At 43.0% G+C, this 23,145-nt stretch overlaps 1 protein-coding gene across 4 annotated transcripts in view; it reads right to left on the minus strand.

Annotated features, from left to right (window-relative positions):
* The window catches only part of TEX14 (testis expressed 14, intercellular bridge forming factor), a 78,227-nt gene that overhangs the window by 8,312 nt on the left and 46,770 nt on the right, over positions 1-23,145 (minus strand). For all 4 annotated transcript variants that reach the window (XM_075120657.1, XM_075120659.1, XM_075120658.1 and 1 more), the window contains 13 exons: positions 22,476-22,582; positions 20,350-20,429; positions 18,637-18,909; positions 17,066-17,166; positions 14,836-14,955; positions 14,192-14,270; positions 13,206-13,296; positions 11,205-11,267; positions 8,955-9,082; positions 8,315-8,505; positions 2,750-2,849; positions 2,210-2,296; positions 1,030-1,107 (listed from right to left, as the gene is read on the minus strand). In XM_075120657.1, coding sequence (XP_074976758.1) covers positions 1,030-1,107; positions 2,210-2,296; positions 2,750-2,849; positions 8,315-8,505; positions 8,955-9,082; positions 11,205-11,267; positions 13,206-13,296; positions 14,192-14,270; positions 14,836-14,955; positions 17,066-17,166; positions 18,637-18,909; positions 20,350-20,429; positions 22,476-22,582 — 1,498 coding nt within the window. The remainder of the gene's footprint in view (positions 1-1,029; positions 1,108-2,209; positions 2,297-2,749; positions 2,850-8,314; positions 8,506-8,954; positions 9,083-11,204; positions 11,268-13,205; positions 13,297-14,191; positions 14,271-14,835; positions 14,956-17,065; positions 17,167-18,636; positions 18,910-20,349; positions 20,430-22,475; positions 22,583-23,145) is intronic.

The following is a 23,145-nucleotide window of genomic DNA, read 5'->3' on the forward strand; positions in this document are numbered from 1 at the left end:
TACCCCTGTGAATCAACACTCACAGTGGCTTCTTTATCCCAGGTAACTATTTTAAATGGGTAAAGATCTCTCACAACTTGTAGGGCAACACAAACACCAGTATCATACTCAAGTATCTTTTTAGCCTCTATACAGAGTTATTCAGGTTTCTGACTTGCTTTCACCTGCTTTCCCCCTTTTCCTTCTGCCTTCCTAATAACAAATGCAGAGCTCATTCATTAAATTTTAGGTTTTCTATTCACCTGGTGACTTGAGCTGCGCATCTGAAACATGACTCCCATCTATTATCATTCTGGGTTTCAATGGCATGAGAAATTCAGTATTCTGTTCTTTGGTCTCTTAAAACAGACTGCGAACCAGATGATATTGGAGCACTATGTGCTCTGTAATCTTGGCCAAACAGCTGCAATTTTCTTGGAGTATGAGATCATAGAGTTATAAGAACTGTGAAAGGGTAATCTAAATACAAAATAAACTGCCACATCATTAGGATGCACCCTTGAAGAATGCAAGGAGCACTCTTTACTGATTTGCTCTCGGATTGACAACTTGAGCTCTCTTTTGCTGCAAAACCTGAGCCAGCTGTTCATTATCCCTCCTCTCTGGGTTATAGTGCCTATCTTAGATGAAAACTGTAGTGTCATGATACTATTAAAGTTACACTAAAAGAGAACAATCCTGCAGCCTCTCTCCATGCAAGACTCTCTCAGACTTCAGTGAGAGCTCAGTGGACAGAAAGATTGCAACAATGGGAAAGAACCTCTGCTACTGATTTGAAGGGTTCTGATTTAGAAGGATGATACCCAAGTCCAGTCTGGAAATATTTTCAAGTTCTTCCAAACCTCTGTGTCAGGATGGCAACCACAGATCCAAAAAAGCCAGCAAATAAAAGTTTAGCACAACAGCTAAACATACCAGTAGTCATTATTTGAGTTATTCAATTTTAGAACGAGAACTGCTCTGCATCAACGTAAAGTTTATTTGTATTTGCAATCTCAATCTCATTGCTCTCTATTATCGGCAACTAACCATTCATTGGCATGTTGCGGGTATGGGATCCTTTCTCCTCAAAGTCCTGATAGTGGGCATCTTGCCGCTTTAAATTTTCTGTTGAAAAAAAGTAGCACTTCTTTCTTTACTGCTTCAGATATTGTTTCAAAATCCATTCCATGTTATCTGGGGCAGTGTGTTACTTTTTCTATTTACATGCAAGATAAAGAATATGTAATCTGAAACTGATCCATAATTTAATCTTACAATTTGGCACAGGATCACAAGCTACCTTCTCTGTGCCAACCTCCCATTTGCTTGCTTTAGGTATATATATAAAAATAAAATTCCAACTTTTACAAAGAGATTTAGATGGAGACATGACCAGAAGCAATATGTGACTTCAAATCTGTTTGTCACCTTCAGTATCACATGTAAAAGCAGTGACTTCTCTCCATGGTGCTGCTGAACCGTGGTAACAAACTGTAAATGAAGCTAACCTGGCAGAACCATTTTTTACCGAACACTGTGACCTAAAAAATAGAGACTCCTTTGAGGATGTATTTGGCCTTTGTTTGGGAATACAAAAACATTCAATTATAATCCTCAATTATCTGAATGTAAGAGTGAGGTGGGGGAGATGAAGGAAGTAATTTTGTACAACCAAGGGAATATTTGGGGGAAACAATGGAAAATTTTCCACTGTATTTTCTGTCTGGCGGTATGTCCAAATAGGAGAAGAAACTTAAATAATTTAGGATGAGCTCTTCAATAATGCCTGAGGGATTTGGATGCCCAGCTTCCATTAATCTTAATGGAGAATGGGTATCCAAATCCCTTAGGCATCTTTGAAGATTTTAGCCTTACTTCACTTGTGGAACTTGTTTCAATGTTAAATTACAACAATGCTCAGCAACTTGACTGCCATCACCTGGCAGGATTACTGGTCACAACTGTTCTGTGATGTTTGTGAATCTGCCAAGTCAGGAGCCCCAAGGCCCAATTCATTATGAAGTTTGGTGCCAATTATTTAAGTTGTTGACATCTAATTTGTTACTCATCTCCTGGCAACAGCTGGGTCGAGATCTCCCATATGATCACCTATGCATTTTGTATTAGTGCATCATGCTGGGAAATCCTGATCACTCATAGGAGGAGGACCCTGGATATAAAATGTAACTGGCAAGCCCCAAAACATTTTGGTTTTAACGCTGCTTACCAATTTCATCTAGTAGCTCCTGGGCTGGTGGAGGCAGCTCATTAATTAAGTGGTCTGATGTCGGGGAGAAAGCTGGGCTCGAATCAGCTGGAAAAAAATGTCTAATCAACTAATAGTGATGACTATAATAATTATAATACAAGTTCTGATTACGACAACATCTAACAAACCTTCCCTGAGCTGGGCTCACTCACATTCTACCAAATACCCTTCAATAATTTCATAATTTAAAGCTAGACATAAAGCTAGACATAAAGCTAGACTTGCCTGTAACTACAGGCCTCAATTTTGTGGATGCAATTTGGAGCCAACAATTATTTGCACCTATAATTTAGGTCTATCACAGTAGGTGTCCAAATTCTTAATCTGCAGGTGCGAACAGGAAATCTGGGATCTGAGTTACTTAATTCAATCATTTGCAAGTGAAAAACTGCCCACTGTTCTCTGCCCCTGCAAAAGTAGAGATCTGGTTAAGGCCAGGTTGGAAACGTGTTCCTTACAATAATGCAGCTGTGAGATTTCTTTAATAATCTGCTGTACCTTTCCGTAGGTCGCTCTGCTGAGTGTCAGGAAATGGGTTACGAGATTCTTTCCTGGGCTTTCTCAAAAGTGAAGAAGCACTGAGTGCTGACAAACCACTCTGTAAAAGACCATGTATAAATGAAGCATAGGAGTATAAACTGTTTTTCTGTGTTCTTCTCCTCTGCTAAACCCAAGATGAGAGGAGGCAATAATCAATTAGCATAAAGTTCAACTGTTCTATTCTTAGTGCTGGCCCATAACCCCAGAGGCAGATCATGCACTCAGTGTGCAGCACAGAATACAATAGGAAGACAAGGAGCAAATGCAGCAGCCACCCTTCAGACAAACATTGTGATGGGTCTCCTTAGGGTATGTCTACACTATGAAATTAGGTCGAATTTATAGAAGTCGGTTTTGTAGAAAGCGGTTTTATACAGTTCATTGTGTGTGTCCCCACACAAGTGCTCTAAGTGCATGTAGTCGGCGGAGTGCGTCCACAGTACCGAGGCAACTGTTGACTTCTGGAGCGTTGCATTGTGGGTGGCTATCCCACAGTTCCCGCAGTCTCCGCTGCCTATCTGAATTCTGGGTAGAAATCCCAGTGCCTGATGGGGCTAAAACATTGTCGCGGGTGGTTCTGGGTACATATCGTCAGGGCCCCGTTCCCTCGCTCCCTCTGTGAAAGCAGGGGCAGACAATCGTTTTGCGCCTTTTTTCTTGAGTTCCCTGTGCAGACGCCATACCACGGCAAGCATGGAGTCCGCTCAGATCACTTTGGCAATTAGGAGCACAATAAACACCACGCGCATTATCCAGCAGTATATGCAGCACCGGAACCTGGCAAAGCGATACCGGGCGAGTAGACAACGTCAGCGCGGTAACGTGAGTGATGAGGACATGGACACAGACTTCTCTCAAAGCAGGGGCCCTGGCAATGTGGGCATCATGGTGCTATTGGGCCAGGTTCATGCGGTGGAACGCCGATTCTGGGGTCGGGAAACAAGCACAGCCTGGTGGGACCGCATAGTGTTGCGGGTCTGGGACGATTCCCAGTGGCTGCGAAACTTTCGCATGCGTAAGGGCACTTTTATGGAACGTTGTGACTTGCTTTCCCCTGCCCTGAGGTGCAAGAATACCAAGACGAGAGCAGCCCTCACAGTTGAGATGCGAGTGGCGATAGCCCTGTGGAAGCTTGCAACGCCAGACAGCTACCGGTCAGTAGGGAATCAATTTGGAGTGGCCAAATCTACTGTGGGGGCTGATGTGATGCAAGTAGCCAACCGCAATCAAAGATCTGCTGATATCAAGGGTAGTGACCCTGGGAAATGTGCAGGTCATAGTGGATGGCTTTGCTGCAATGGGATTCCCTAACTGTGGTGGGGCCACAGACGGAACCCATATCCCTATCTTGGCACCGGAGCACTAAGCCAGCGAGTACATAAACCGCAAGGGGTACTTTTCAATAGTGCTACAAGCACTGGTGGATCACAAGGGACGTTTCACCAACATCAACATGGGATGGCCGGGAAAGGTACATGACGCTCGCATCTTCAGGAACTCTGGTCTGTTTCAAAAGCTGCAAGAAGGGACTTTATTCCCAGACCAGAGGGGTGGTGGAGGAGGGAAGGACAGGGACACACAGCACTTTAAAACTTATTGAATGCCAGCCTTCTGTTGCTTGGGCAATCCTCTGGGGTGGAGTGGCTGGGTGGTCGGAGGCCGCCCCACCGCGTTCTTGGGCATCTGGGTGAGGAGGCTATGGAACTTGGGGAGGAGGGCAGTTGGTTACACAGAGGCTGTAGCCGCAGTCTGTGCTCCTGCTGCCCTTCCTGCAGCTCAACCATACGCTGAAGCATATTGGTTTGATCTTCCAGCAGCCTCAGCATTGAATCCTGCCTCCTCTCATCATGCTGCCGCCACATTTGAGCTTCAGCCCTCTCTTCAGCCCGCCACTTACTCTCTTCAGCCCGCCATCTCTCCTCCCGCTCATATTGTGCTTTTCTGCACTCTGACATTGTCTGCCTCCACGCAGTTGTCTGTGCTCTGTCAGTGTGGGAGGACACCATGAGCTCAGAGAACATTTCATCAAGAGGGAGTTTTTTTTGCCTTCTAATCTTCACTAGCCTCTGGGAAGGAGAAGATCCTGTGATCATTGAAACACATGCAGCTGGTGGAGAAAAAAAAAAAGAGGCAGTGGTATTTGAAAAGACACATTTTCTAGAACAATGGCTACACTCTTTCACGGTAAACCTTGCTGTTAACATTACATACACAGCACATGTGCTTTCGTTCCAAGGTCGCATTTTGCCTCCCCCCACCACGTGGCTAGTCCCTCCCCCTCCCCCCCCCCGCCCCCAGCTAACAGCGGGGAACATTTCTGTTCAGCCATAGGCAAACAGCCCAGCAGGAACAGGCACCTCTGAGTGTCCCCTGAAGAAAAGCACCCTATTTCAACCAGGTGACCATGAATGATATCTCACTCTCCTGAGGATAACACAGAGAGATAAAGAACGGATGTTGTTTGAATGCCAGCAAACATACACTGCAATGCTTTGTTCTACAATGATTCCTGAGTACGTGTTACTGGCCTGGAGTGGTAACGTGTCCTACCATGGAGGACACAATAAGGCTGCCCTCCCCAGAAACCTTTTGCAAAGGCTTTGGGAGTACATCCAGGAGAGCCACGAATGCCAGGGCAAATTAATCATTAAACATGCTTGCTTTTAAACCATGTATAGTATTTTAAAAGGTACACTCACCAGAGGTCCCTTCTCCGCCTGGCAGGTCCGGGAGGCAGCCTTGGGTGGGTCCGGGGGGGACTGCCTCCAGGTCCAGGGTGAGAAACAGTTCCTGGCTGTCGGGAAAACCGGCTTCTCCGCTTGCTTGCTGTGAGCTATCTACAACTTCATCATCATCATCTTCCTCGTCCCCAAAACCTGCTTCTGTGTTGCCTCCATCTCCATTGAAGGAGTCAAACAACACGGCTGGGGTAGTGGCAGCTGAACCCCCTAAAATGGCATGCAGCTCATCATAGAAGCGGCATGTTTGGGGCTCTGACCCGGAGCGGCTGTTTGCCTCTCTGGTTTTCTGGTAGGCTTGCCTCAGCTCCTTAAGTTTCACGCGGCATTGCTTCGCGTCCCTGTTATGGCCTCTGTCCTTCATGCCCTGGGAGATTTTGACAAAGGTTTTGGCATTTCGAAAACTGGAACGGAGTTCTGATAGCACAGATTCCTCTCCCCATACAGCGATCAGATCCCGTACCTCCTGTTCGGTCCATGCTGGAGCTCTTTTGCGATTCTGGGACTCCATCATGGTCACCTCTGCTGATGAGCTCTGCATGGTCACCTCTGCTGATGAGCTCTGGCCAGCGTGGCAAGCTGCAGGTGACCATGCAAACAGGAAATTGAAATTCAAAAGTTCGCGGGCCTTTTCCTGTCTATCTGGCCAGTGCATCTGAGTTGAGAGTGCTGTCCAGAGTGGTCACAATAGAGCACTCTGGGATAGCTCCCGGAGGCCAATACCATCTAATTATGTCCACAGTACCCCAAATTTGACCAGGCAAGGCCAATTTAAGTGCTAATCCACTTGTCAGAGGTGGATTAAGGAAATCGATTTTAAGAGCCTTTTAAGTCTAAAAAAAGGGCTTCATTGTGTGGACGGGTGCAGGTTTACATTGATTTAACGCTGCTAAATTCGACCTAAACTCCTAGTGTAGACCAGGGCTAAGTGTTCTACCAGTCCTTAATGATACTATCAGATTATCCCATTTTCATCTGTTTTAACTCTTCATTGTAGCATTATCAACATCCTTCCAGCCACAGACAATTGGACAGGACTCCGTGAGGAGGCCAGTTTTGTCATCCCCTGAGAGGAGATGAACCCGTTAGTTTCGCCTAAAGGATTCTGTGTGTGTGTGTGTGTATGAATGCGCATGCAAATCTATAATTATAAAAGCTAGTCGTGACTAGATACAAAAATGTCCCAGTAATATACACAAGGAGGAAGGTGTGTAACCACAGACAAGACCACGTTTTCAAAATGGAAATAGAGGCTTAGTACCAAAACTTCATTCCAGAGCGATTTTTCAGGAGAGTAAGTGACAGCAATGTAAATTTCTCTGCAGCGCAAGTCAAGGCAGAATTGTGCTGTTAATGTATTTAATGAACTCCAGCTATCTGCCCTGCAAATCTAAAGATGCAGAGCTGACCTAAAGACAGTTAATCTGGCTGCCATTGTTCTGGATGAACAAACCGTAATTTAATCTTTAATCTAATGACAACCTCCCCAATGAATAACAATAAGAAAGGCATTAAGGCAACTGTTTATACATAATCCTCTTGAATAGCAGTCAAACTAATGTTCTGGCACCAGAATATTTTCAGCTCCAAAAAGATCAGTGGAAAACGCTAAGGTTTCCTTGGAAATCTGGTGTCTCTATACAGTGAGGTTTTTTTTGACACAACAGAACTGACAATGTAACGCCAATCCTGTGCATGTAGTAAAAGGACAAATTAAACCCCTTAATATAATGGTTTTCTGAATGCTGTGAACATCCAAACTACCCTTATGCCCAGGATGCTTCCATTTGTAACTTGTTTATTAAGAAACCATTCTTCTTTGCCTGCGCATCCCTCCCCAACCCCATTTTAAGACACCCTTCCTAAGTGTAACTTGAAATTTACAAATTTGAAAACTGACACCTCTTTCTGAGCAGATGTAATTCTCACCCTCACCAAGACAAAAAGATCAAGGGGTTTATAAATCAGCTGCAAACACTACGGTACTGATATCTTCTGAGATACCACCTTCTACATGCACACAAGTCTTTTGGATTGAGAGCAGGAAGGGACTGATCTTAGTACCAAGAGTTCCCAGTTTCATTCTTTATCAAACAAACTGCTCAGTACACTCCAGATCAAGCAATATAACAGCTAACTTCTAGGAGAGCTCAGATTCAATGCAAGATTTTACTTTCCTCTTTGTATTTCTATATACTGAGCTGTGTGAGACATTGATGGGTGAGATGCACTGAGGAGTGCGAGATTTCCTGCCTACCAATAAGATGCCAAAAAATAAGACAGATGAAACAAATTACTTTCTCAATTTTATCATGTCCTTCATAGCATACCAAGCCTATCCTGGGTTCACAAATTGTTTGAAGATATTATCATACACAATTATACTCACAAAGCATATTCAAGTATCAGGGGGTAGCTGTGTTAGTTTGTATCCACCAAAACAACGAGGAGTCCGGTGGCACCTTAAAGACTAACAGATTTATGTGTTAAATAATAAATTAATTTGTTAACAAATAATCTGTTAGTCTTCAAGGTACCACCGGACTCCACAAAGCATATTAACATTCTTATTAAAAACAGAAGTTGACATCCTGAGCCAGTGAAGTCAATAAGTTTTGTCATTGATTCCAACAGAGATAGTATTTAACCCAGAATCTTTACAAAACTATGACTCCATATAAGTATCACTTCTTGCAGTTATATTAAGGCATTTTGAAAATATATGAGAGGGGACAGAGTTTAGGAATTTAGCTGGCATAAAGGAAGTACAATTTCCTACACTTACAGGCTCAGTCAATCCAGAGGAGGAGGTTTCTGAAGAAAGGAAGGGGGGTTTTGAGTTCTTTTCCTTTTCATGGGCTGTAAAGAAGCTACTAGACACTGTTAGGGAAGTCTCCCGAGTAGCCCAACAAGAGGTATCCAGGGGAATTTCATGGCAATCTCTGCATTTCTTGATGGTTGATGACACTTTTTTCCCTGAGAAGAAAAGGCGAGAGAAAAGCTAGCAAGTGGACTTTGCTTTTTATTTTGTTGTAACTACACTGCTGTTGCATTTTAATATACACAGAGTCACATTTTTAAAGAAATCAGGCATGTAATTGCACGGTTAATTTACATATGTGGTTGCATACCAAACTTTGAAAAATCTTTGCCCACAATAGTTGCTCCCTACACAGAAATTCAGTGGTATTATTGCTGATTGTGACTGGGATCTCCAGTTCATCAATGACAAAGACGACACACATTCATGAATCTTTGACTACTCAACTGATAGAGATACTGAGTTAAGGAATATGGAGCACGGTAAAGCAACATGTTATTTTTTAAAATAATATTTAAGCTCAATAATCAAAATGTAGTGGAAATCTTGATTCCTAGCCCCAAAAGGTTGAGTAATTCTCTGATCCTCTCTGCTCTGCAGTTACCTGGGCTGAGTGGAGTGCTGACACAAGTTGGTGCATGACTCACTCTGGGTGTTTTACAAGTTATATCCTTACAAGAATTCTCTCGCTCACATGAAATACTGGACAAATCCTGAATATCTGTTAATGATCTAGAGGATTGACAGTGAAAGAGAGTCAGATGGTTAGAAGACCTATTTTTAACTGTTACCTCCTTACACATTTTGTGTTACTACATCATGCTACTCTCAGGTTTTAGAAGGTTGTTTAGAATTGTTTAATCTTGTTTGGTTTTCTAGAGGAAAGTGAAACATTCCTTATGACTGCATGCGGAGTTCTCAAAAGGCTACAGCAGGGGTCGGCAACCTTTGAGAAGTGGTGTGTCAAGTCTTCATTAATTTAAGGTTTCACGTGCCAGTAATAAATTTTACATTTACAGGGGCCCCCCGACAGAACCCCAGACTGGCAGCGGGCTGAGCAGTGTCGGCAGCCAGGACCCCAGTTGGAGGGGGCCAGCGGCCAGAACCCCAGATCAGCAATGCAGGCAGCAGACGGAACCCCAACCGGCAGTGGGCTGAGCGGCTCAGTGCGCTACAGGTCTGGGATTCCGTCTGCCGCCCGCGCTGCCAGTCTGGGGCCCCGGACGCCAGCCCCGCTCATCCCGCTGCTGGCCTGGAAGGACGGAACCCCAGGCCGGCAGCAGGCTGAGCAGGGCCAGCAGCCGGGACCCCGGCTGTCAGGGGCCAGCGGACAGAACCCCAGACCGGCAGCGGTCTGGGGTTCCATCTGCCGCTGCCTGTCTGGGGTTCCATCTGCTGCCTGCACTGCCAGTCTGGGGTCCCAGCCACCAGCCCAGCTCATCCCACTGCTGGCCTGGATGGACAGAACCCCAGGCTGGCAGCGGGCTGAGCCACTCAGCCCGCTGCCAGTCTGGGGTTCCATCCGCCGGTCCCAGCCGCCAGCCCCGGTCCCAGCCGCCAGCCCCACTCATCCCACTGCTGGCCTGGATAGACAGAACCCCAGGCTGGCAGCAGGCTGAGCCACTGAGCCTGCTGCCAGTCTGGGGTTCCATCCGCCGGTCCCTGCCAGCCCGGGTCCCAGCCGCCAGCCCTGCTCAGCCCACTGCCAGCCCAGGGTTCCGTCCATCTAGGCCAGCAGCAGGATGAGCGGGGCCAGCAGCCGGGACCCTAGCTGGCAGCAGAGTGCCACTAAAAATCAGCTCGCGTGCCTTTGGCACGCGTGCCACAGATTGCTGACTCCTGGGCTACCTAGTCCAGAGACCCAGAAGAGCTTAGAAAGAGGAAGGATAACTGAGCTACCGACCTTGAGTTTCTTTTCAAAACCTCTTCCCTACAATAATTTTAATCCACAAGGTGCTCAGTAGTAGGTTACCCCCTCTACAAGAGAATGCTAACAAAATGGTCTCCACAGCTCAGGAAAGGATCTCAAGACTGAACGAACAAAAGAGACTTCAGTGGAACACAGACTAGTTTAGCGTTCTTGGTTCTTACAGCTTTAGTTGTCCTCCAAGTGAATTACTTGGACTAAGTGGAACTTACACACATATACTCTAAAGAGACCTTGGTGTCTTCTTGAGGGCTTAACTGCTTGCAGGACTGGGGCCAAACCGAGAAACCCAACGTCCCCACCAGCTATACTCTGAAGTTAAGACTGTGCTTTAATATGCTTTGTTGATCAGAAGGGAAATTTCAGCTGTGGACCATTGTCTCAGAAGTTTATATGTGACTTTCACCCATATTTTTTTTTAAAAATTCGCTTTTCAATTTAAAATCACAGTCCACAAAATCCATTCTGCCAAGTGCTCCTATCCTACCAAAATAATAGGTTAAAAACCTCCATCATGTTAGTTGGGATCTATATTTGTTTGCTGTGAAAGGTATTTAACTGGAAACTAATGATTTAAAGTTATTTTGTTTGTATCTTCAATTTAACATGTTCAGAGGGAACAGTGATTTCCTAATACTTTAACTTCGATGCACAACACCCAACTGACATTCTCTTTCATTAATTTAATTACTCACGGATATAAAAATACTGTGAAGTAAGCTAAGGTCAACTGTAGATGTTTGATTTTTTGTACCTACCCACCCTGCTGATCATGATGAAATAATATTTCTGCAATTTGCATGGCATCCTGTTTTTGAATTTCTGAATTTGAACATCACATTTTCTTACTTTATATAAACAGAAAACCCTTATAATGGTAATGATTGACTTGCTACAGTTTCACTATGAAACAGTGTGTGTCCTTACATATCTTTCTCTTTGAACTCTTTCAGTGTCTCCTTAGGTATCACTTCTTGTGATGCTTCAGCACTGGAAAGAGAAAAAATTAAGAGCTCACAGTCATCTATTCTCTTGAAAAATCACGAAAATAAACTTTTTTAAAGAGCATAAAGGAAACTGAAGAAACTTTAAAGACTAGCTCTGTTGGGCTAGCGTGAAGCTCATCAAAATCAGAACTTGCTTAAAGTCTTGAAGCATAGGTATAGAGGAGTAGGAAAAAAGATTATGTATATAGTAGATATGAATCCGTACTGTATCTTACACAATCAATGTATGCATTATAAATGCCAGTCGTTTCAAACAAAACTATTTGAAAATTAAATCAAAACTTGTTTAAGACTTTTCGTTACTTCCTTTTCCCCACCTTTTGTCCGTCTTTTCTATATTCTAAGCTCTTTAGGACTCTTTCTTATTAGGTGTATGTACAAGACCTAGTGCAGTGGGGCCTTGATCTTGGCTGATGCCTCTATGTATTATTGTAATACAAACAAATGAGAATAATGGAAACATAAACACCCCATCTGAGAGTTAAACATGGCTGCAAGTCTCCAAACACTGAACTATTAACTGCAGACAGGGGTCATGGACAAGTCTACTTCAAATTCTGCCTCCTCCCATCCAGAGGAGGAGAAGTGGAACTCCACAGAGGAGACAGGGAAACCATCCCTGTGGCATCTGTGCACCTCTGCACCCTGCACCACACTCTTGATCTCCCTTCCCACAGAAGCTGTGCTGCCACTGGCTGTAACATTCACTAGCTACACCCCATTCCTCCAGGAAGGTGCAGAAGGGGGTAGAAAGCTTCTTTAGTCACCCATGAATAAGGCCCCTACTCAGCGTGAATCACTCCAAGTAACAGCCCAGCTGTGAGAAACGGTGCATACAAATGGGATATTGCATATGGACTTACCTCCCTGCGCCCCACATACCCACACATTAACTCTCCCTTATTTTGCATAGCTTTGTGGATTTTATGGGGTGTACTATAGTACAATCCTTTTGATCAGTGTGTCCTGTACAAGGCATGCTCTCTACTATGCAGCAAACTTGCCCAGCCAGTTACTTAAACAGCAAACTGGTGCAAAATGCAGTACTAATTCAGGTGGACTGAGTCTCTGCCCACTCTCCTCCCATAACCAACTCCATCCAGGATGCAGATTAAAGCAAGGAATTGCCATCTGTGAATAGCGTCTGACTTGTTCATGGCAAGTCCAGTAAGAGGTGAAGTCCAACAGGAGGCCCTCAGGCAGCAAAGCCTAGGGAGCCATTGCAATATTATTTGAAATGTAAGTAAAAACACAGCAATACGGTTTCAATTAAAAGCCAAGCTCTGGCTGTGCCTCTGTTTGTAATTTATCAGGTGTTTACAGGTTGCAGAAGTTTCACATTTCAAATGTATTAAACCAAGCAAAAGAACATGAACCAACAAACCCCTGTCCATTGCGCTCATCTATTCCATCCTTCCCCTACCACACGCACCTCCTTCTATTTCTTTTTTGTCTTTTTAAACGGTGATCTGTGGGTCAGGAGCCATGTCTCTCTTCAGGTTTCTACAGCATCTAGTACGACCACAATATAAACAACAACGAATAGTGCCACCTGAGCTGCAATACTAAGGCACAACACAAGGCAAGAGCTCTTGATCTTAATTACCTGGCATTAGTCTGTTTAAGATGGTGGCATTTCAGTATATGTACTACATCTAACACACATAAAATTATTTTCTCTTTTTATTATAACTCCCTCATTAAGCAAAGACAGGGATAGTAACACAGTAAAAGGTAAAACCTCACTCATCCAGCTTGTGAAAGCCCTTCCAATATTTCCTGGCTAGAAAATACATAGATCACCATTTAAAAAAAACCATGGACAGTTTATTTGAGCATTAGGTATTTCAGCAGGATTAATAAAGAGAGAGCATGTTCTGTATAGCCTAATTTTTGTTTGAAGTGGCATAAGTCTTTCTACCTGGCTACAGGAGTATGGTTGACTTGATTCATTCCCACTTCGTTACTGCCAAGACCTTTTACTGCTGCGTTGCAGATAAATATTTTCTCTCCTAAATACAAATAGCAAATGTTCCCTGTTATTGGGTTTTCAAATAAAAAAGTGAGACATAACTTATTGAACAGGAAATTACAACTTTATTATATTTTCAGTTCTTGTGACCTCTGTCTTGGTTGTTCTAAGAGACAAATGCATTTTTAAAGATGCATTTTTATAAACATATTCCAGCTGCCAGCCATCCTGCCAATGGGGGATTGAGGATATTGAAACATTTACAAATCCTCATTGAATAAGGACTGACAAAAGAACAGACATACAATGCTGTTCTTTGCATTCCAGACATACTATTTCAGATCTAACAGGTCTCATACCCAAGAGAAGTCTGGCAATCGGAATATTAGCGTAGATATAAAACCTCTAATTCAATGTCCATGTCTCTTGCTAGTACATTATGCAAAGCTGCCAACTCAGCAATAGGTACAAAAGAAATTGGTCACAACAGATTTCTGGCTGCAGTACTACAAGTGTATGATCAAAACATCACAACTCCAACATGTCACTGATTACCATGTATGGGCCTGATCCTACAAGATACCATGCGCCCTCAATTCCCATTAAACTCACTGGGAATGGAGGCAACCAGGCCAAAATGAATCCAGTTTCAGCTTCCTACTGGGAAAGTTGCTGTCTAAATATTAGGCCTGCCAACATTTGGCAGTCCTGCACCACAAAAGTAAGGACACGGAAGTATCCCTGCAAGGAGGAAACATGTATTTAACAGTGTTGTTGTAGCTGTATTAGTCCCAGGATATGAGAGAGACAAGGCAGGTGAGGTAGTATATTCTATTGGACCAACTTCTGTTGATGAAAGAGACAAGCTTTTGAGCTTCACAGAGCTCTTCCTCAGGTCTGGAGAAGGTAATCAGAATGTCGAAGCTAAGTATTACCTGACCCTGTATCAGTAGAGGTTGGTTTTTGTACACAGGCTTCTTGGGTTACTTCTAACTTATCTTCAGAACTTGAGGTCTGAAGAGACACAATGCATCAAATTTAATTTCTCACAGGCAAGCTATAATAGGAGAACTCTTGTCCCTGTGCAATGTACACCCTAATCAGCGTGGAAAGAAGCAAATCTTTCAGGAGTTTTTCATTTTTAGTGCAATAATGAACAGCATGCATTATATCTGACATCCTTCACAAATAATTTCATCTTCTCTAGGAAATGAATAAAAACTGTCTCCCAAACATGCAACAGTAAATGAAGAGTGCTGGGAGGGGGAAACTTAGTGTAAGAGTGGCCAAAAAAATGTCTTAGCCTAACAGCAGAGTTTTTACTTTTAAGGTTACACAAAAGCCTTAATTTCCCTGTAAAAAATAAGCCAGGAGAACATGGGGTTTTTTTTGCTTTTTTTTAAGGAATAGGGATAATTGTTGAGAGATTTATCAGAGGGTATGGAAAAGGAGTGCTTGCCAATAAAGATGTCACAATAAAGATAGCTCTTTTCCACACCAACATAAACAGAACCACAGGTGTTTTTATTTTCCCTTAAGCTTGAGATACATTTTACTCCTGGGAAGACTTTGCTTTTACCTCTCGTTCTGAGTTTTCCTGAGCAGCTGGAGAGAAAAAATAATCCGGATCAGGAGTGAAAAACTCATCTGATATATCAGGAGAGGAATTGGGGGAACAAGTTAATTCACTTGAATGCTCCTGTGAAAGATGTTATAAAATATCATAGTTATGATGCCTTCACAACAATGTCCATATTTGTATAATATATTCTTAGTCAACAACGTTAAATAATAACATTTGTTATTTTATTGTAATTTCAGACTGAAACCAATGAGCTTCCTTCACTCAGGAGTATAACTTTTATTCTGCTTACATTTTCAATAAGTCCACCTTTAGGATAGCTATTACGTTTACATTATTACTCTGGCATTATCCTTTCAGCTGTTATGGGACTATTGTGCCAGCAGCTAGTGTACCACCTGGTGCAGTGGGCCCATCAGATCCCAGGTAAGCAGAGCTGGAGCTATGTTAGAGGAGTGCTCCGAAAGACCTCCCACCAGGACATTAAGGCCTGGTCTACCCTACAGGATTAGGTCAACGTAAGGTGCCTTGTATCGACCTAGCTGCGGAAGTGTAGTCACTTAAATTTGGCTCCTGCCAACGTAAGTGCCCCTCTATACTGATTTAGTAACACTACATCCTTGAGTGGCGCAGAGTCATGGTCAAGGTAATTAGGTTGGCAAAGCATCAGTGTAGAAACTGCTTTGCTTATGTTGACTGTTACTGGCTTTCAGGAGTCGTCCCACAGTGCCCCACACTGACAATACAATCAATACACGTGCTCCTGATGAGGATGCACACTGCTGACACAAGGAGCCAACTGTGCACACACACAAGCAATTTAATAACTGCAGTGGCTGTATGCCGACGTAAGTTAGGTCAACATAATTCTGTAGTGTACACATGGCCCTAGTACCATGAGAAGTGGAACCGTCAATTCAGTATGTTGTATTCTTCCCTCTGAATCAGTCCAGATGCCTGAAGCAGTGTCAGAGAGTGCTGTGTTGCCAGAGGGACTATTTTTCTGATCTCTTAAGGTCACTAAAATAGCCAATGGCATTTTTTGTTGGAATAAGTGTCTACCCTGGCAACAGTCCAACTTGGATAATTACATACTGTTGACGGTACCTAAATTGCCCTGGAGTTTTTATTCACTTCCTTCATTAAACTGTTCTAATGTGCTGTTAAACCTCCCAGACATGTTGTAAAACAGATCTTGTTGGCCTGCCAGATGTACTGTAAGGCCCATCTCTTTTCCCAAGAGTTTGGGGAGGAGGTGGGTTTAGGGGAGAAGTATTATTATTACCTGGGCAATTTAATCAATGAGGCCAGATTTTCAAAGGTATTTAGGCACTTGAAGTGACTAAGCATGTCAGTAATCTAGCTCTCATTGATTTCAATGGGAGTTAGTCCCTAAACTGATTATCCCACTAATTATCTATCTGCATCTTTGGGTGCCTAAAGACATTGGGGTATATATAGACAGGTTTCAGAGTAGCAGCCGTGTTAGTCTGTATCCGCAAAAAGAAAAGGAGTACCTGTGGCACCTTAGAGACTAACAAGTAACAAGTTAGTCTCTAAGGTGCCACAGGTATTCCTTTTCTTTTTGGGGTATATATATATATATATATATATATAGTAATAACTGTCTATACAGCAGAAACTATTTTTATTTTATAAAAAGCAGCTCTTGGTGTTTCACAGTATTAAAAAACCTGTAATTCTGCGATATAAAATGTGCATCACATATTGACTGAGCCTTACAATAATCGTACATATCGCAAACTTGAGGGGGCAAAATCTCATCTCTCTATGGGCTTTGCATGCAAAAAGCATTTCTGTAGGTGTTTTGGGATGCATTCCTGCCTAGTTTTTCTACATTGCAGAGGCATACATGTGCTTTGCCACCACTCTGAAAATCACTTTTAAAAGCACAAATCAATTTCAGATTTGGACATACCTTTTCTTCTCCTATTCCCAGTTTCTTTAGATTCTCGATGCTAGATATTTCATTTGATTGCTGTATATTTCAGCCTACCCTTCCACTGCTCACATTGCTTTAGTGGTTTTACAGGCCCAAACAACAAATGGAGGACTCCTAGGGAACTCATAGCTAAAAGATCAGCAATATCTGGCTGCCTTCATTTTTCAGTATGCAACGCAACAAAACAAATATACAACTACCTGTCACAAAACTGATCTCATAGATTACTAATAGTAATTATATTTCTTGGATTACTGTACGTACACAGCAAGGATTCTCAGCTTCTGTTGTACTGATTGAATTCTTAGGAAGGTTTGCTCCGCACTCTGCTTGCTCATCTTTTGCTAGAGACTGCCAACTTCTGCCTAACAAATTGAAGCATGTCAGAATGGAACACAATTATTATGTAAAGGATAATGTGGCTTGAATGGTTTGTGCAACTGATGGAATATAAATGTGAATAAATCTATGAACAGCCATAAAGCTACATGATCTATCGGGAAATGGAAAGATAATAACGATTAAATGCCCAATTCATAAAGCCAAACGTGAATCTTCACTGAGGATTGTCCTGAAAATGTTCTTCTTCAAAATGGCATCCATGTGCATGTCACTAATGATTCATTTTTGAAAATCTCAATTAGCAATTTATTAGGATCTAAGCTAGCACCATGCAGCAACAATGCATTGTATAAGGAACAAATCTCAGGCTCCAGGCACATAAAATGCAAACCATAGGACAAGTCAGTCAGAACTCTGTCCTATTGCTAGTGGCATTTGTCATGGTGTAGGGATCGGATCATTGGTCTCATGTGGGGTGTGACTATTTCACTGACAAAACACAGTCATTTTCATCTATGGTTCTGTGTACATGTCTTTGCCAAGAGGCCTGTCCTTGGTCATTACCCAGTGTGGTTGTGAGGAACATGAGTTTACAGTGAGACATATAGCAGCTGGATTCCTCTTTTGCAAGCCATCAACCTGATTTCTTCATGAGATCTCAGGGACAGAGCCTCCAAGTGGGGGTCCACAGTCAATTAGATATTGATTGCTAAAACTTCCTTTGTGAACTTAGCAGTGGCCTTTCTGTGTGTGTGTGTGTGTGGGGGGTGTTTTAATGTCTTCACACCATATTTAGCAGTAGCTAAATCCACTTAGGAAGTGAAGATATAGCCCTGATTGCTACAAATTTTAAAATGGAGAGTATATTAGCAGTGTCTCTGGACCAATTCACAAGCCCTTTGGAGATCTGTTGGGGCCAATTCAGATACAATGCAGGGGCTGGGGAAATCCATATTTGGAGCACCTGATGAAGCCACATTAATCTATTTTGGCTGTAACATGGCAATGCATCTACTGGATTACCTCAGATTACCCCAGACTTGTAGGAGACCACAGCTCAGGAAGAGATAAAGTGAGTGTCATGTGACTTTTTTACAGGAATCAGATTAACCATCTGCCATGACAGCTACCATATCACTGTCCAGTAGACTTCTATAGACATACACAGACATTAAAATATAGGCATGTGACCCTCTCTATGGGCTCTAACATGACAAGGGCTTTGGTCCCTCAATTCCCATCAAAGCCCATGGGAGCTGAGGGAGCTCAGTACTCCCCTGGAGGGGACCCCTTATCTGCCCCTTAGTGTATACTTCTCAGTTCAGTGCATAGTCTGTACTCTTCACTGACCTTCTTTAGAGGGCAACGTTATAAGCAACAGTGGCCAATGATCACTCCAAAAGTCAAATAATCTCCAATCTCCCTGTGCCATGCCATCTGTGACCATAACAGTCTGACTGGAAAGGCAGGAAGACCAATTCCATCAGCATTACCTGTAAAACTTCTGAATACAGACTCCAAGTCACTCTCCTCTGACTCATCCATCTCCTTCCTGCCCAGATCCTGGGTTTCAGTGCCATCGCCTGTGTGCCACCTATCATCCTTTCTCTGCCGGCCAGCATATTCTTGGCCCCTGAAGGTGATATGTGGAAAGGCTTCCTTCACGCTTTCTGCCTCGCTTTCTGAAGTACATTCACTTGGCGGATATGGAGGGAGAAGTCCCAGCTGCCCAGACGCCACTCTTTTAGCCATTTGCTTCACTTCAGCTAGGCAAAAAGTATATACTCAAAGCTCACCTTCTCAGAACATTGGTCACAAACTAAGGTCTCTCAGTAACCTCCTGCAGAACTTGCCTGCAATTTGGATGTTCGGTCCTTCCCCTCTGTTGCTTCAGGCTGACTGCAGACTGCCCCAGAGCCACAGCCAAAAGGTTTTACTTTACAATCATACTGGCTAGAAACTTATTTCTGTTTTAATGAAAGCTTAAATCCTGCAGACACTGATGGGGAAACCTCTATACATACACATTCACCAAGGAATGTTTGAATGGGTCAATCTCTGGTAATAGGAACTTTCTATTACTCATGTTATACTGCCATCTAGCAGCTGTTGCAATGACTCACAAGGGAGAAATCCCATTCATATACTTCACTGGATTCGTTCCAGGCTGTTCTTGTTACTCCTTCAAGAACAGTGGGCTAACGTTTCCTACAGCATCTTAACGTGGTTATACTGAACCCACACATGCTGGATGTACTGGGAACACAGGACTTCCCTTCAGAATGCACAGCGTTTCCTCAAGAGGAAGATGAATGATGCCCTACACTGAAGATGCCCCTGTTGCATACACAGTATCTTTTTTTTTTTAAACCACAGAAAAAACAGAAAGGAAGACACCAATGGCCTGACAATTAACCGCCTGGACTATGGGCTCTATCTCGAGTACCCTATTCCATTTTTACTCAAAACTCCCAGTGAAGTAGATTGGAGCTGCAGGTGCTCAGCACCTGTGAAAATCAGGCTGCCTTTATTTAGGTGCCTACAAAGACTTTACACTCAACTCAATGGCACTTATAAGTCTGTCTGTCTTGCTGTAAAGTGATAATTTTTGAACACCACATGTGATCAATTCCAAAATTTCAGGGAATGTTTTAAGTATCAATGGCCAAACCCCACTTAATGTGAGGGGAAATTAGAAAACTGAGAGGGAGAAAATGGAGGGTGTGTGAACTGGTGGCTAGCTCAAGCACCTCAAGCAATTGTTGACAGATCAAACAACTTGTCCATGGCACCCATTAACACTTTCCAGCATAACAATACTTCTATTTCCTCTCTGACTCTCCTCCCAACTGGGTTGAGTAGGTTGACACCCTGAATGATTTATCTCCACTCAGAAAGAAGAATTATTGGAGGGGTGGGGAGAGAGAATGGGAGACCCTGATATGGGAGGAGGAGGAATAGGGCACACAGAACCCCTGGCTGGGCAAAGTTGCAGGGAATACCTGTAACAGAAGGTGAGAGTGGCACAAAGGGAGCTTGTGGGGGTGGGGGGAATTAGGACTGTCTAAACACAGGACGATATGGGGGAGCCCCAACAGCAGCATAAAGCTCTTTCATGAGGGACAAAATGTCATTGGAAGGTCTAATAACGTGTTTTGGACATGTTAGTTAACTCCAGTGTTTAATCAACATTGCTGTTTACTCACTCGTCCATTCTGACTGCACCATCCTTCGCTCCTCACTTCTCCTTGTGTTATAAATTTCAGATGCTGATTTTGGAAAAAACCTACAGTAAATTGTTACGAGATGCATCAAACAAATCTCTGTTAATAAATACAGAAATGTATCATTAACCGTTCCCCATTTAGCAAAACACCAAGAGCTTTGGGATGCAAAGTCAACACTTTAAAATTATATCAGTATAGCTATGTTGGTTGGGGTGTGAAAAAATGATATAGCTATGCCAACAAAAACTCCAGAGTAGATGTTTCTGTCAACATAGGTAACATCATTTGGGGAGGTGGTGCTCCTATACTGTCAGAAAAACTTCTGTCGGGATAGGCTGCATCTAAACAAAGCAGTCATGCTGGCATAGGCTCCGCAGTGTAGACGTAGTCTAGGTCTCGCACCGTACAGGTTCTAAAAGCCCCTCAGAACTAGCACATTGATTTCCCAATGGCCTAGATTGCAGTGGATGAGTTACGCCCATTATGGATTAGCATGACACCATCAGTGCTTTAGAATCTGATCCGACAAGGCTCTGGGCATCTCCAAAGGACAAGCCAAAAAATCTTGGCATTATGCCTTCCTCATCACCAAGTCCTGCTTTGAGCAGGGAGTTGGGCTAGGTTGGGCTAAGTTGGGCTAGGTTGATCTGAGGTCTCTTCCAACCCTAATCTTCTACGATTCTATATGATTCTAAGTGTCATATAGATATATACTCTGTAGGTCAATCAGCTGATCAGTGGAGAGCTGAAAACACTTGGCACCTCCATTTTGGATACCAATGGTCCCATTATCAATTCCTTGGCTACCCAACTATTAACCTGATTCCATTCTAAAGTGCAGTGACTGACATGACTATGTCACCTGTTTTTAACCCATGACAAATCTTTCCCATTTGTCGTCTGGTAATTTATTTCCTTAACAAGGGGATTTTAATCCATAGGGTCACCTTTACTTACTCTTTTTTCCAAAAAAAACCTAACAGGTTAGTGCAACATGATTTTTTCTAGCTGGTTTAACCTTATGAAGTCTTTCTAGGGTTAGAACACGTGTCTGGTCCTATTCCCATTCCCAGCTCTGCCACTGACTTAATTTTGTCGTTTACTTTGATGTCTGTATGGAAATATCAGGTACAGAGAGATAAGAAGAACAAAATACAGCTTATCTCACCAGGTCAGGGGAACTGCATATATAGGAGTATAATGCTGAGGTTTGCACTAGCTGCTACTGAAGGGCTGCACAGGTTCTCTGTTCTTTGCCACTGGGTTTAGAGGGAGGATTCAGTTTCCACCACCCGCATCACAAGGATTGATCCAAGACCCATGGAAGTCAACAGAAGTCTTTACTTTAAGCTTTGGATCAAAATATGCACAGGGACCAGGATTTGGCCCTTACTATCTACACAAACAAAAATATGCACGTACACCAAAAATACACTTATTCTGTTGTACTTTAAAGGGGACAAGAAATAAAAATAACAATTAGAAAATCAATTCCTTTAACTGTGGTGCTAATGGCACCTCAGAATATTACAAGGGAACTTTAAACATCCTGCTTAGTTGCTGACAGACATGCTATTTGGAAATTTAAAAAAAACCTTCACTGAACAGTGACAGTGAAACTAGACTGGTTTCCTTAGTCAGTTTCACAGTTTAAGACTAACTCACTTGGCACTCTCCCCTTCAGTATATTGATGTTTTCACATACACGTTATATATGCAAACAGATATTCGTGTATAAGTTACAGAAAAGAATTGAAAACTTCTAAAACCATTGTAAGATGTTGAGATATCATTTATCACGTCAATTCCTACCTGTTTCACCTCTTGGCTGGTGAGCGCAGATCCCAGAGGGATAGGTATTCTGCACTGACAGATTCTGACTCCGTATTAAGCTCTCTTGGTTGATATCTTGTCAGCTCTGTAGCTGACAATGAGTCTGTTTCATGGAAGGCTCTTAATTGGATGGATGGCTTTTTGCTTGCTGAGAAAAACGCAATGCCAGTTTTAATCCTAGCGGTGTCTCCTTTTGACAGAGGTTTTAGTGGGAGGAATCTACAGGAATTTATTTCTTTGTGACTAGAACTGAAGTAACAGACAGAACTCACCATTTCTCTTCCTCGATTCCACTTCCTCCAGAACTTGAATCAGTTCCTCTATGGTGTTGCAAGTTGACATTTTTCTTCCGTCTTACAACCAACCGTGGATGCAATCGCTGAAAAATCAGGCCATCACACCATGACTCAGAGTTTGCCTGGCACTATGTGCTTATTATTAGCTTAGTTTTCTCCAAATGCATACAAAGCACTGGATCCTGCACTCTTTATTAACTGGGCTCCATTTCAGTGGCACAACTGACATGAGTAAAAGTGGCAGGTTCAGACCCTGGAGTAGGAAAAAGTACACTCTAAAGCTCGTAACAGGTTCTTTATATACTAAGGGGCCCAATTCTGCAAGTGCCTCCTGGGAATTACTGGTGCTAGACATTTACGAAAATGTACATAAATCGTAGAATTAGAGGGCTGGAAGGGACCTCGAGAGATCTTCTAGTCCAGTCCCCTGCATTCAAGGCAGGACTAAGTATTATCTAGATCACCCCGGCAGGTGTTTGTCTAACCTGTTCTTAAAAATCTCCAATGACGGAGATTCCACAACTTCCCTAGGCAATTTATTCCAGTGTTTAACCACCCTGACAATTAGGAAGTTTTTCGTAACGGCCAACCAGAGGTTAAGGAGAACAATTTTTCTCCCTCCTCCTTGTAACAACCTTTTATGTAC

This window comes from Caretta caretta, chromosome 17 (genome assembly GCF_965140235.1).
Source record: "Caretta caretta isolate rCarCar2 chromosome 17, rCarCar1.hap1, whole genome shotgun sequence".
Lineage (NCBI taxonomy): Eukaryota > Metazoa > Chordata > Testudines > Cheloniidae > Caretta > Caretta caretta.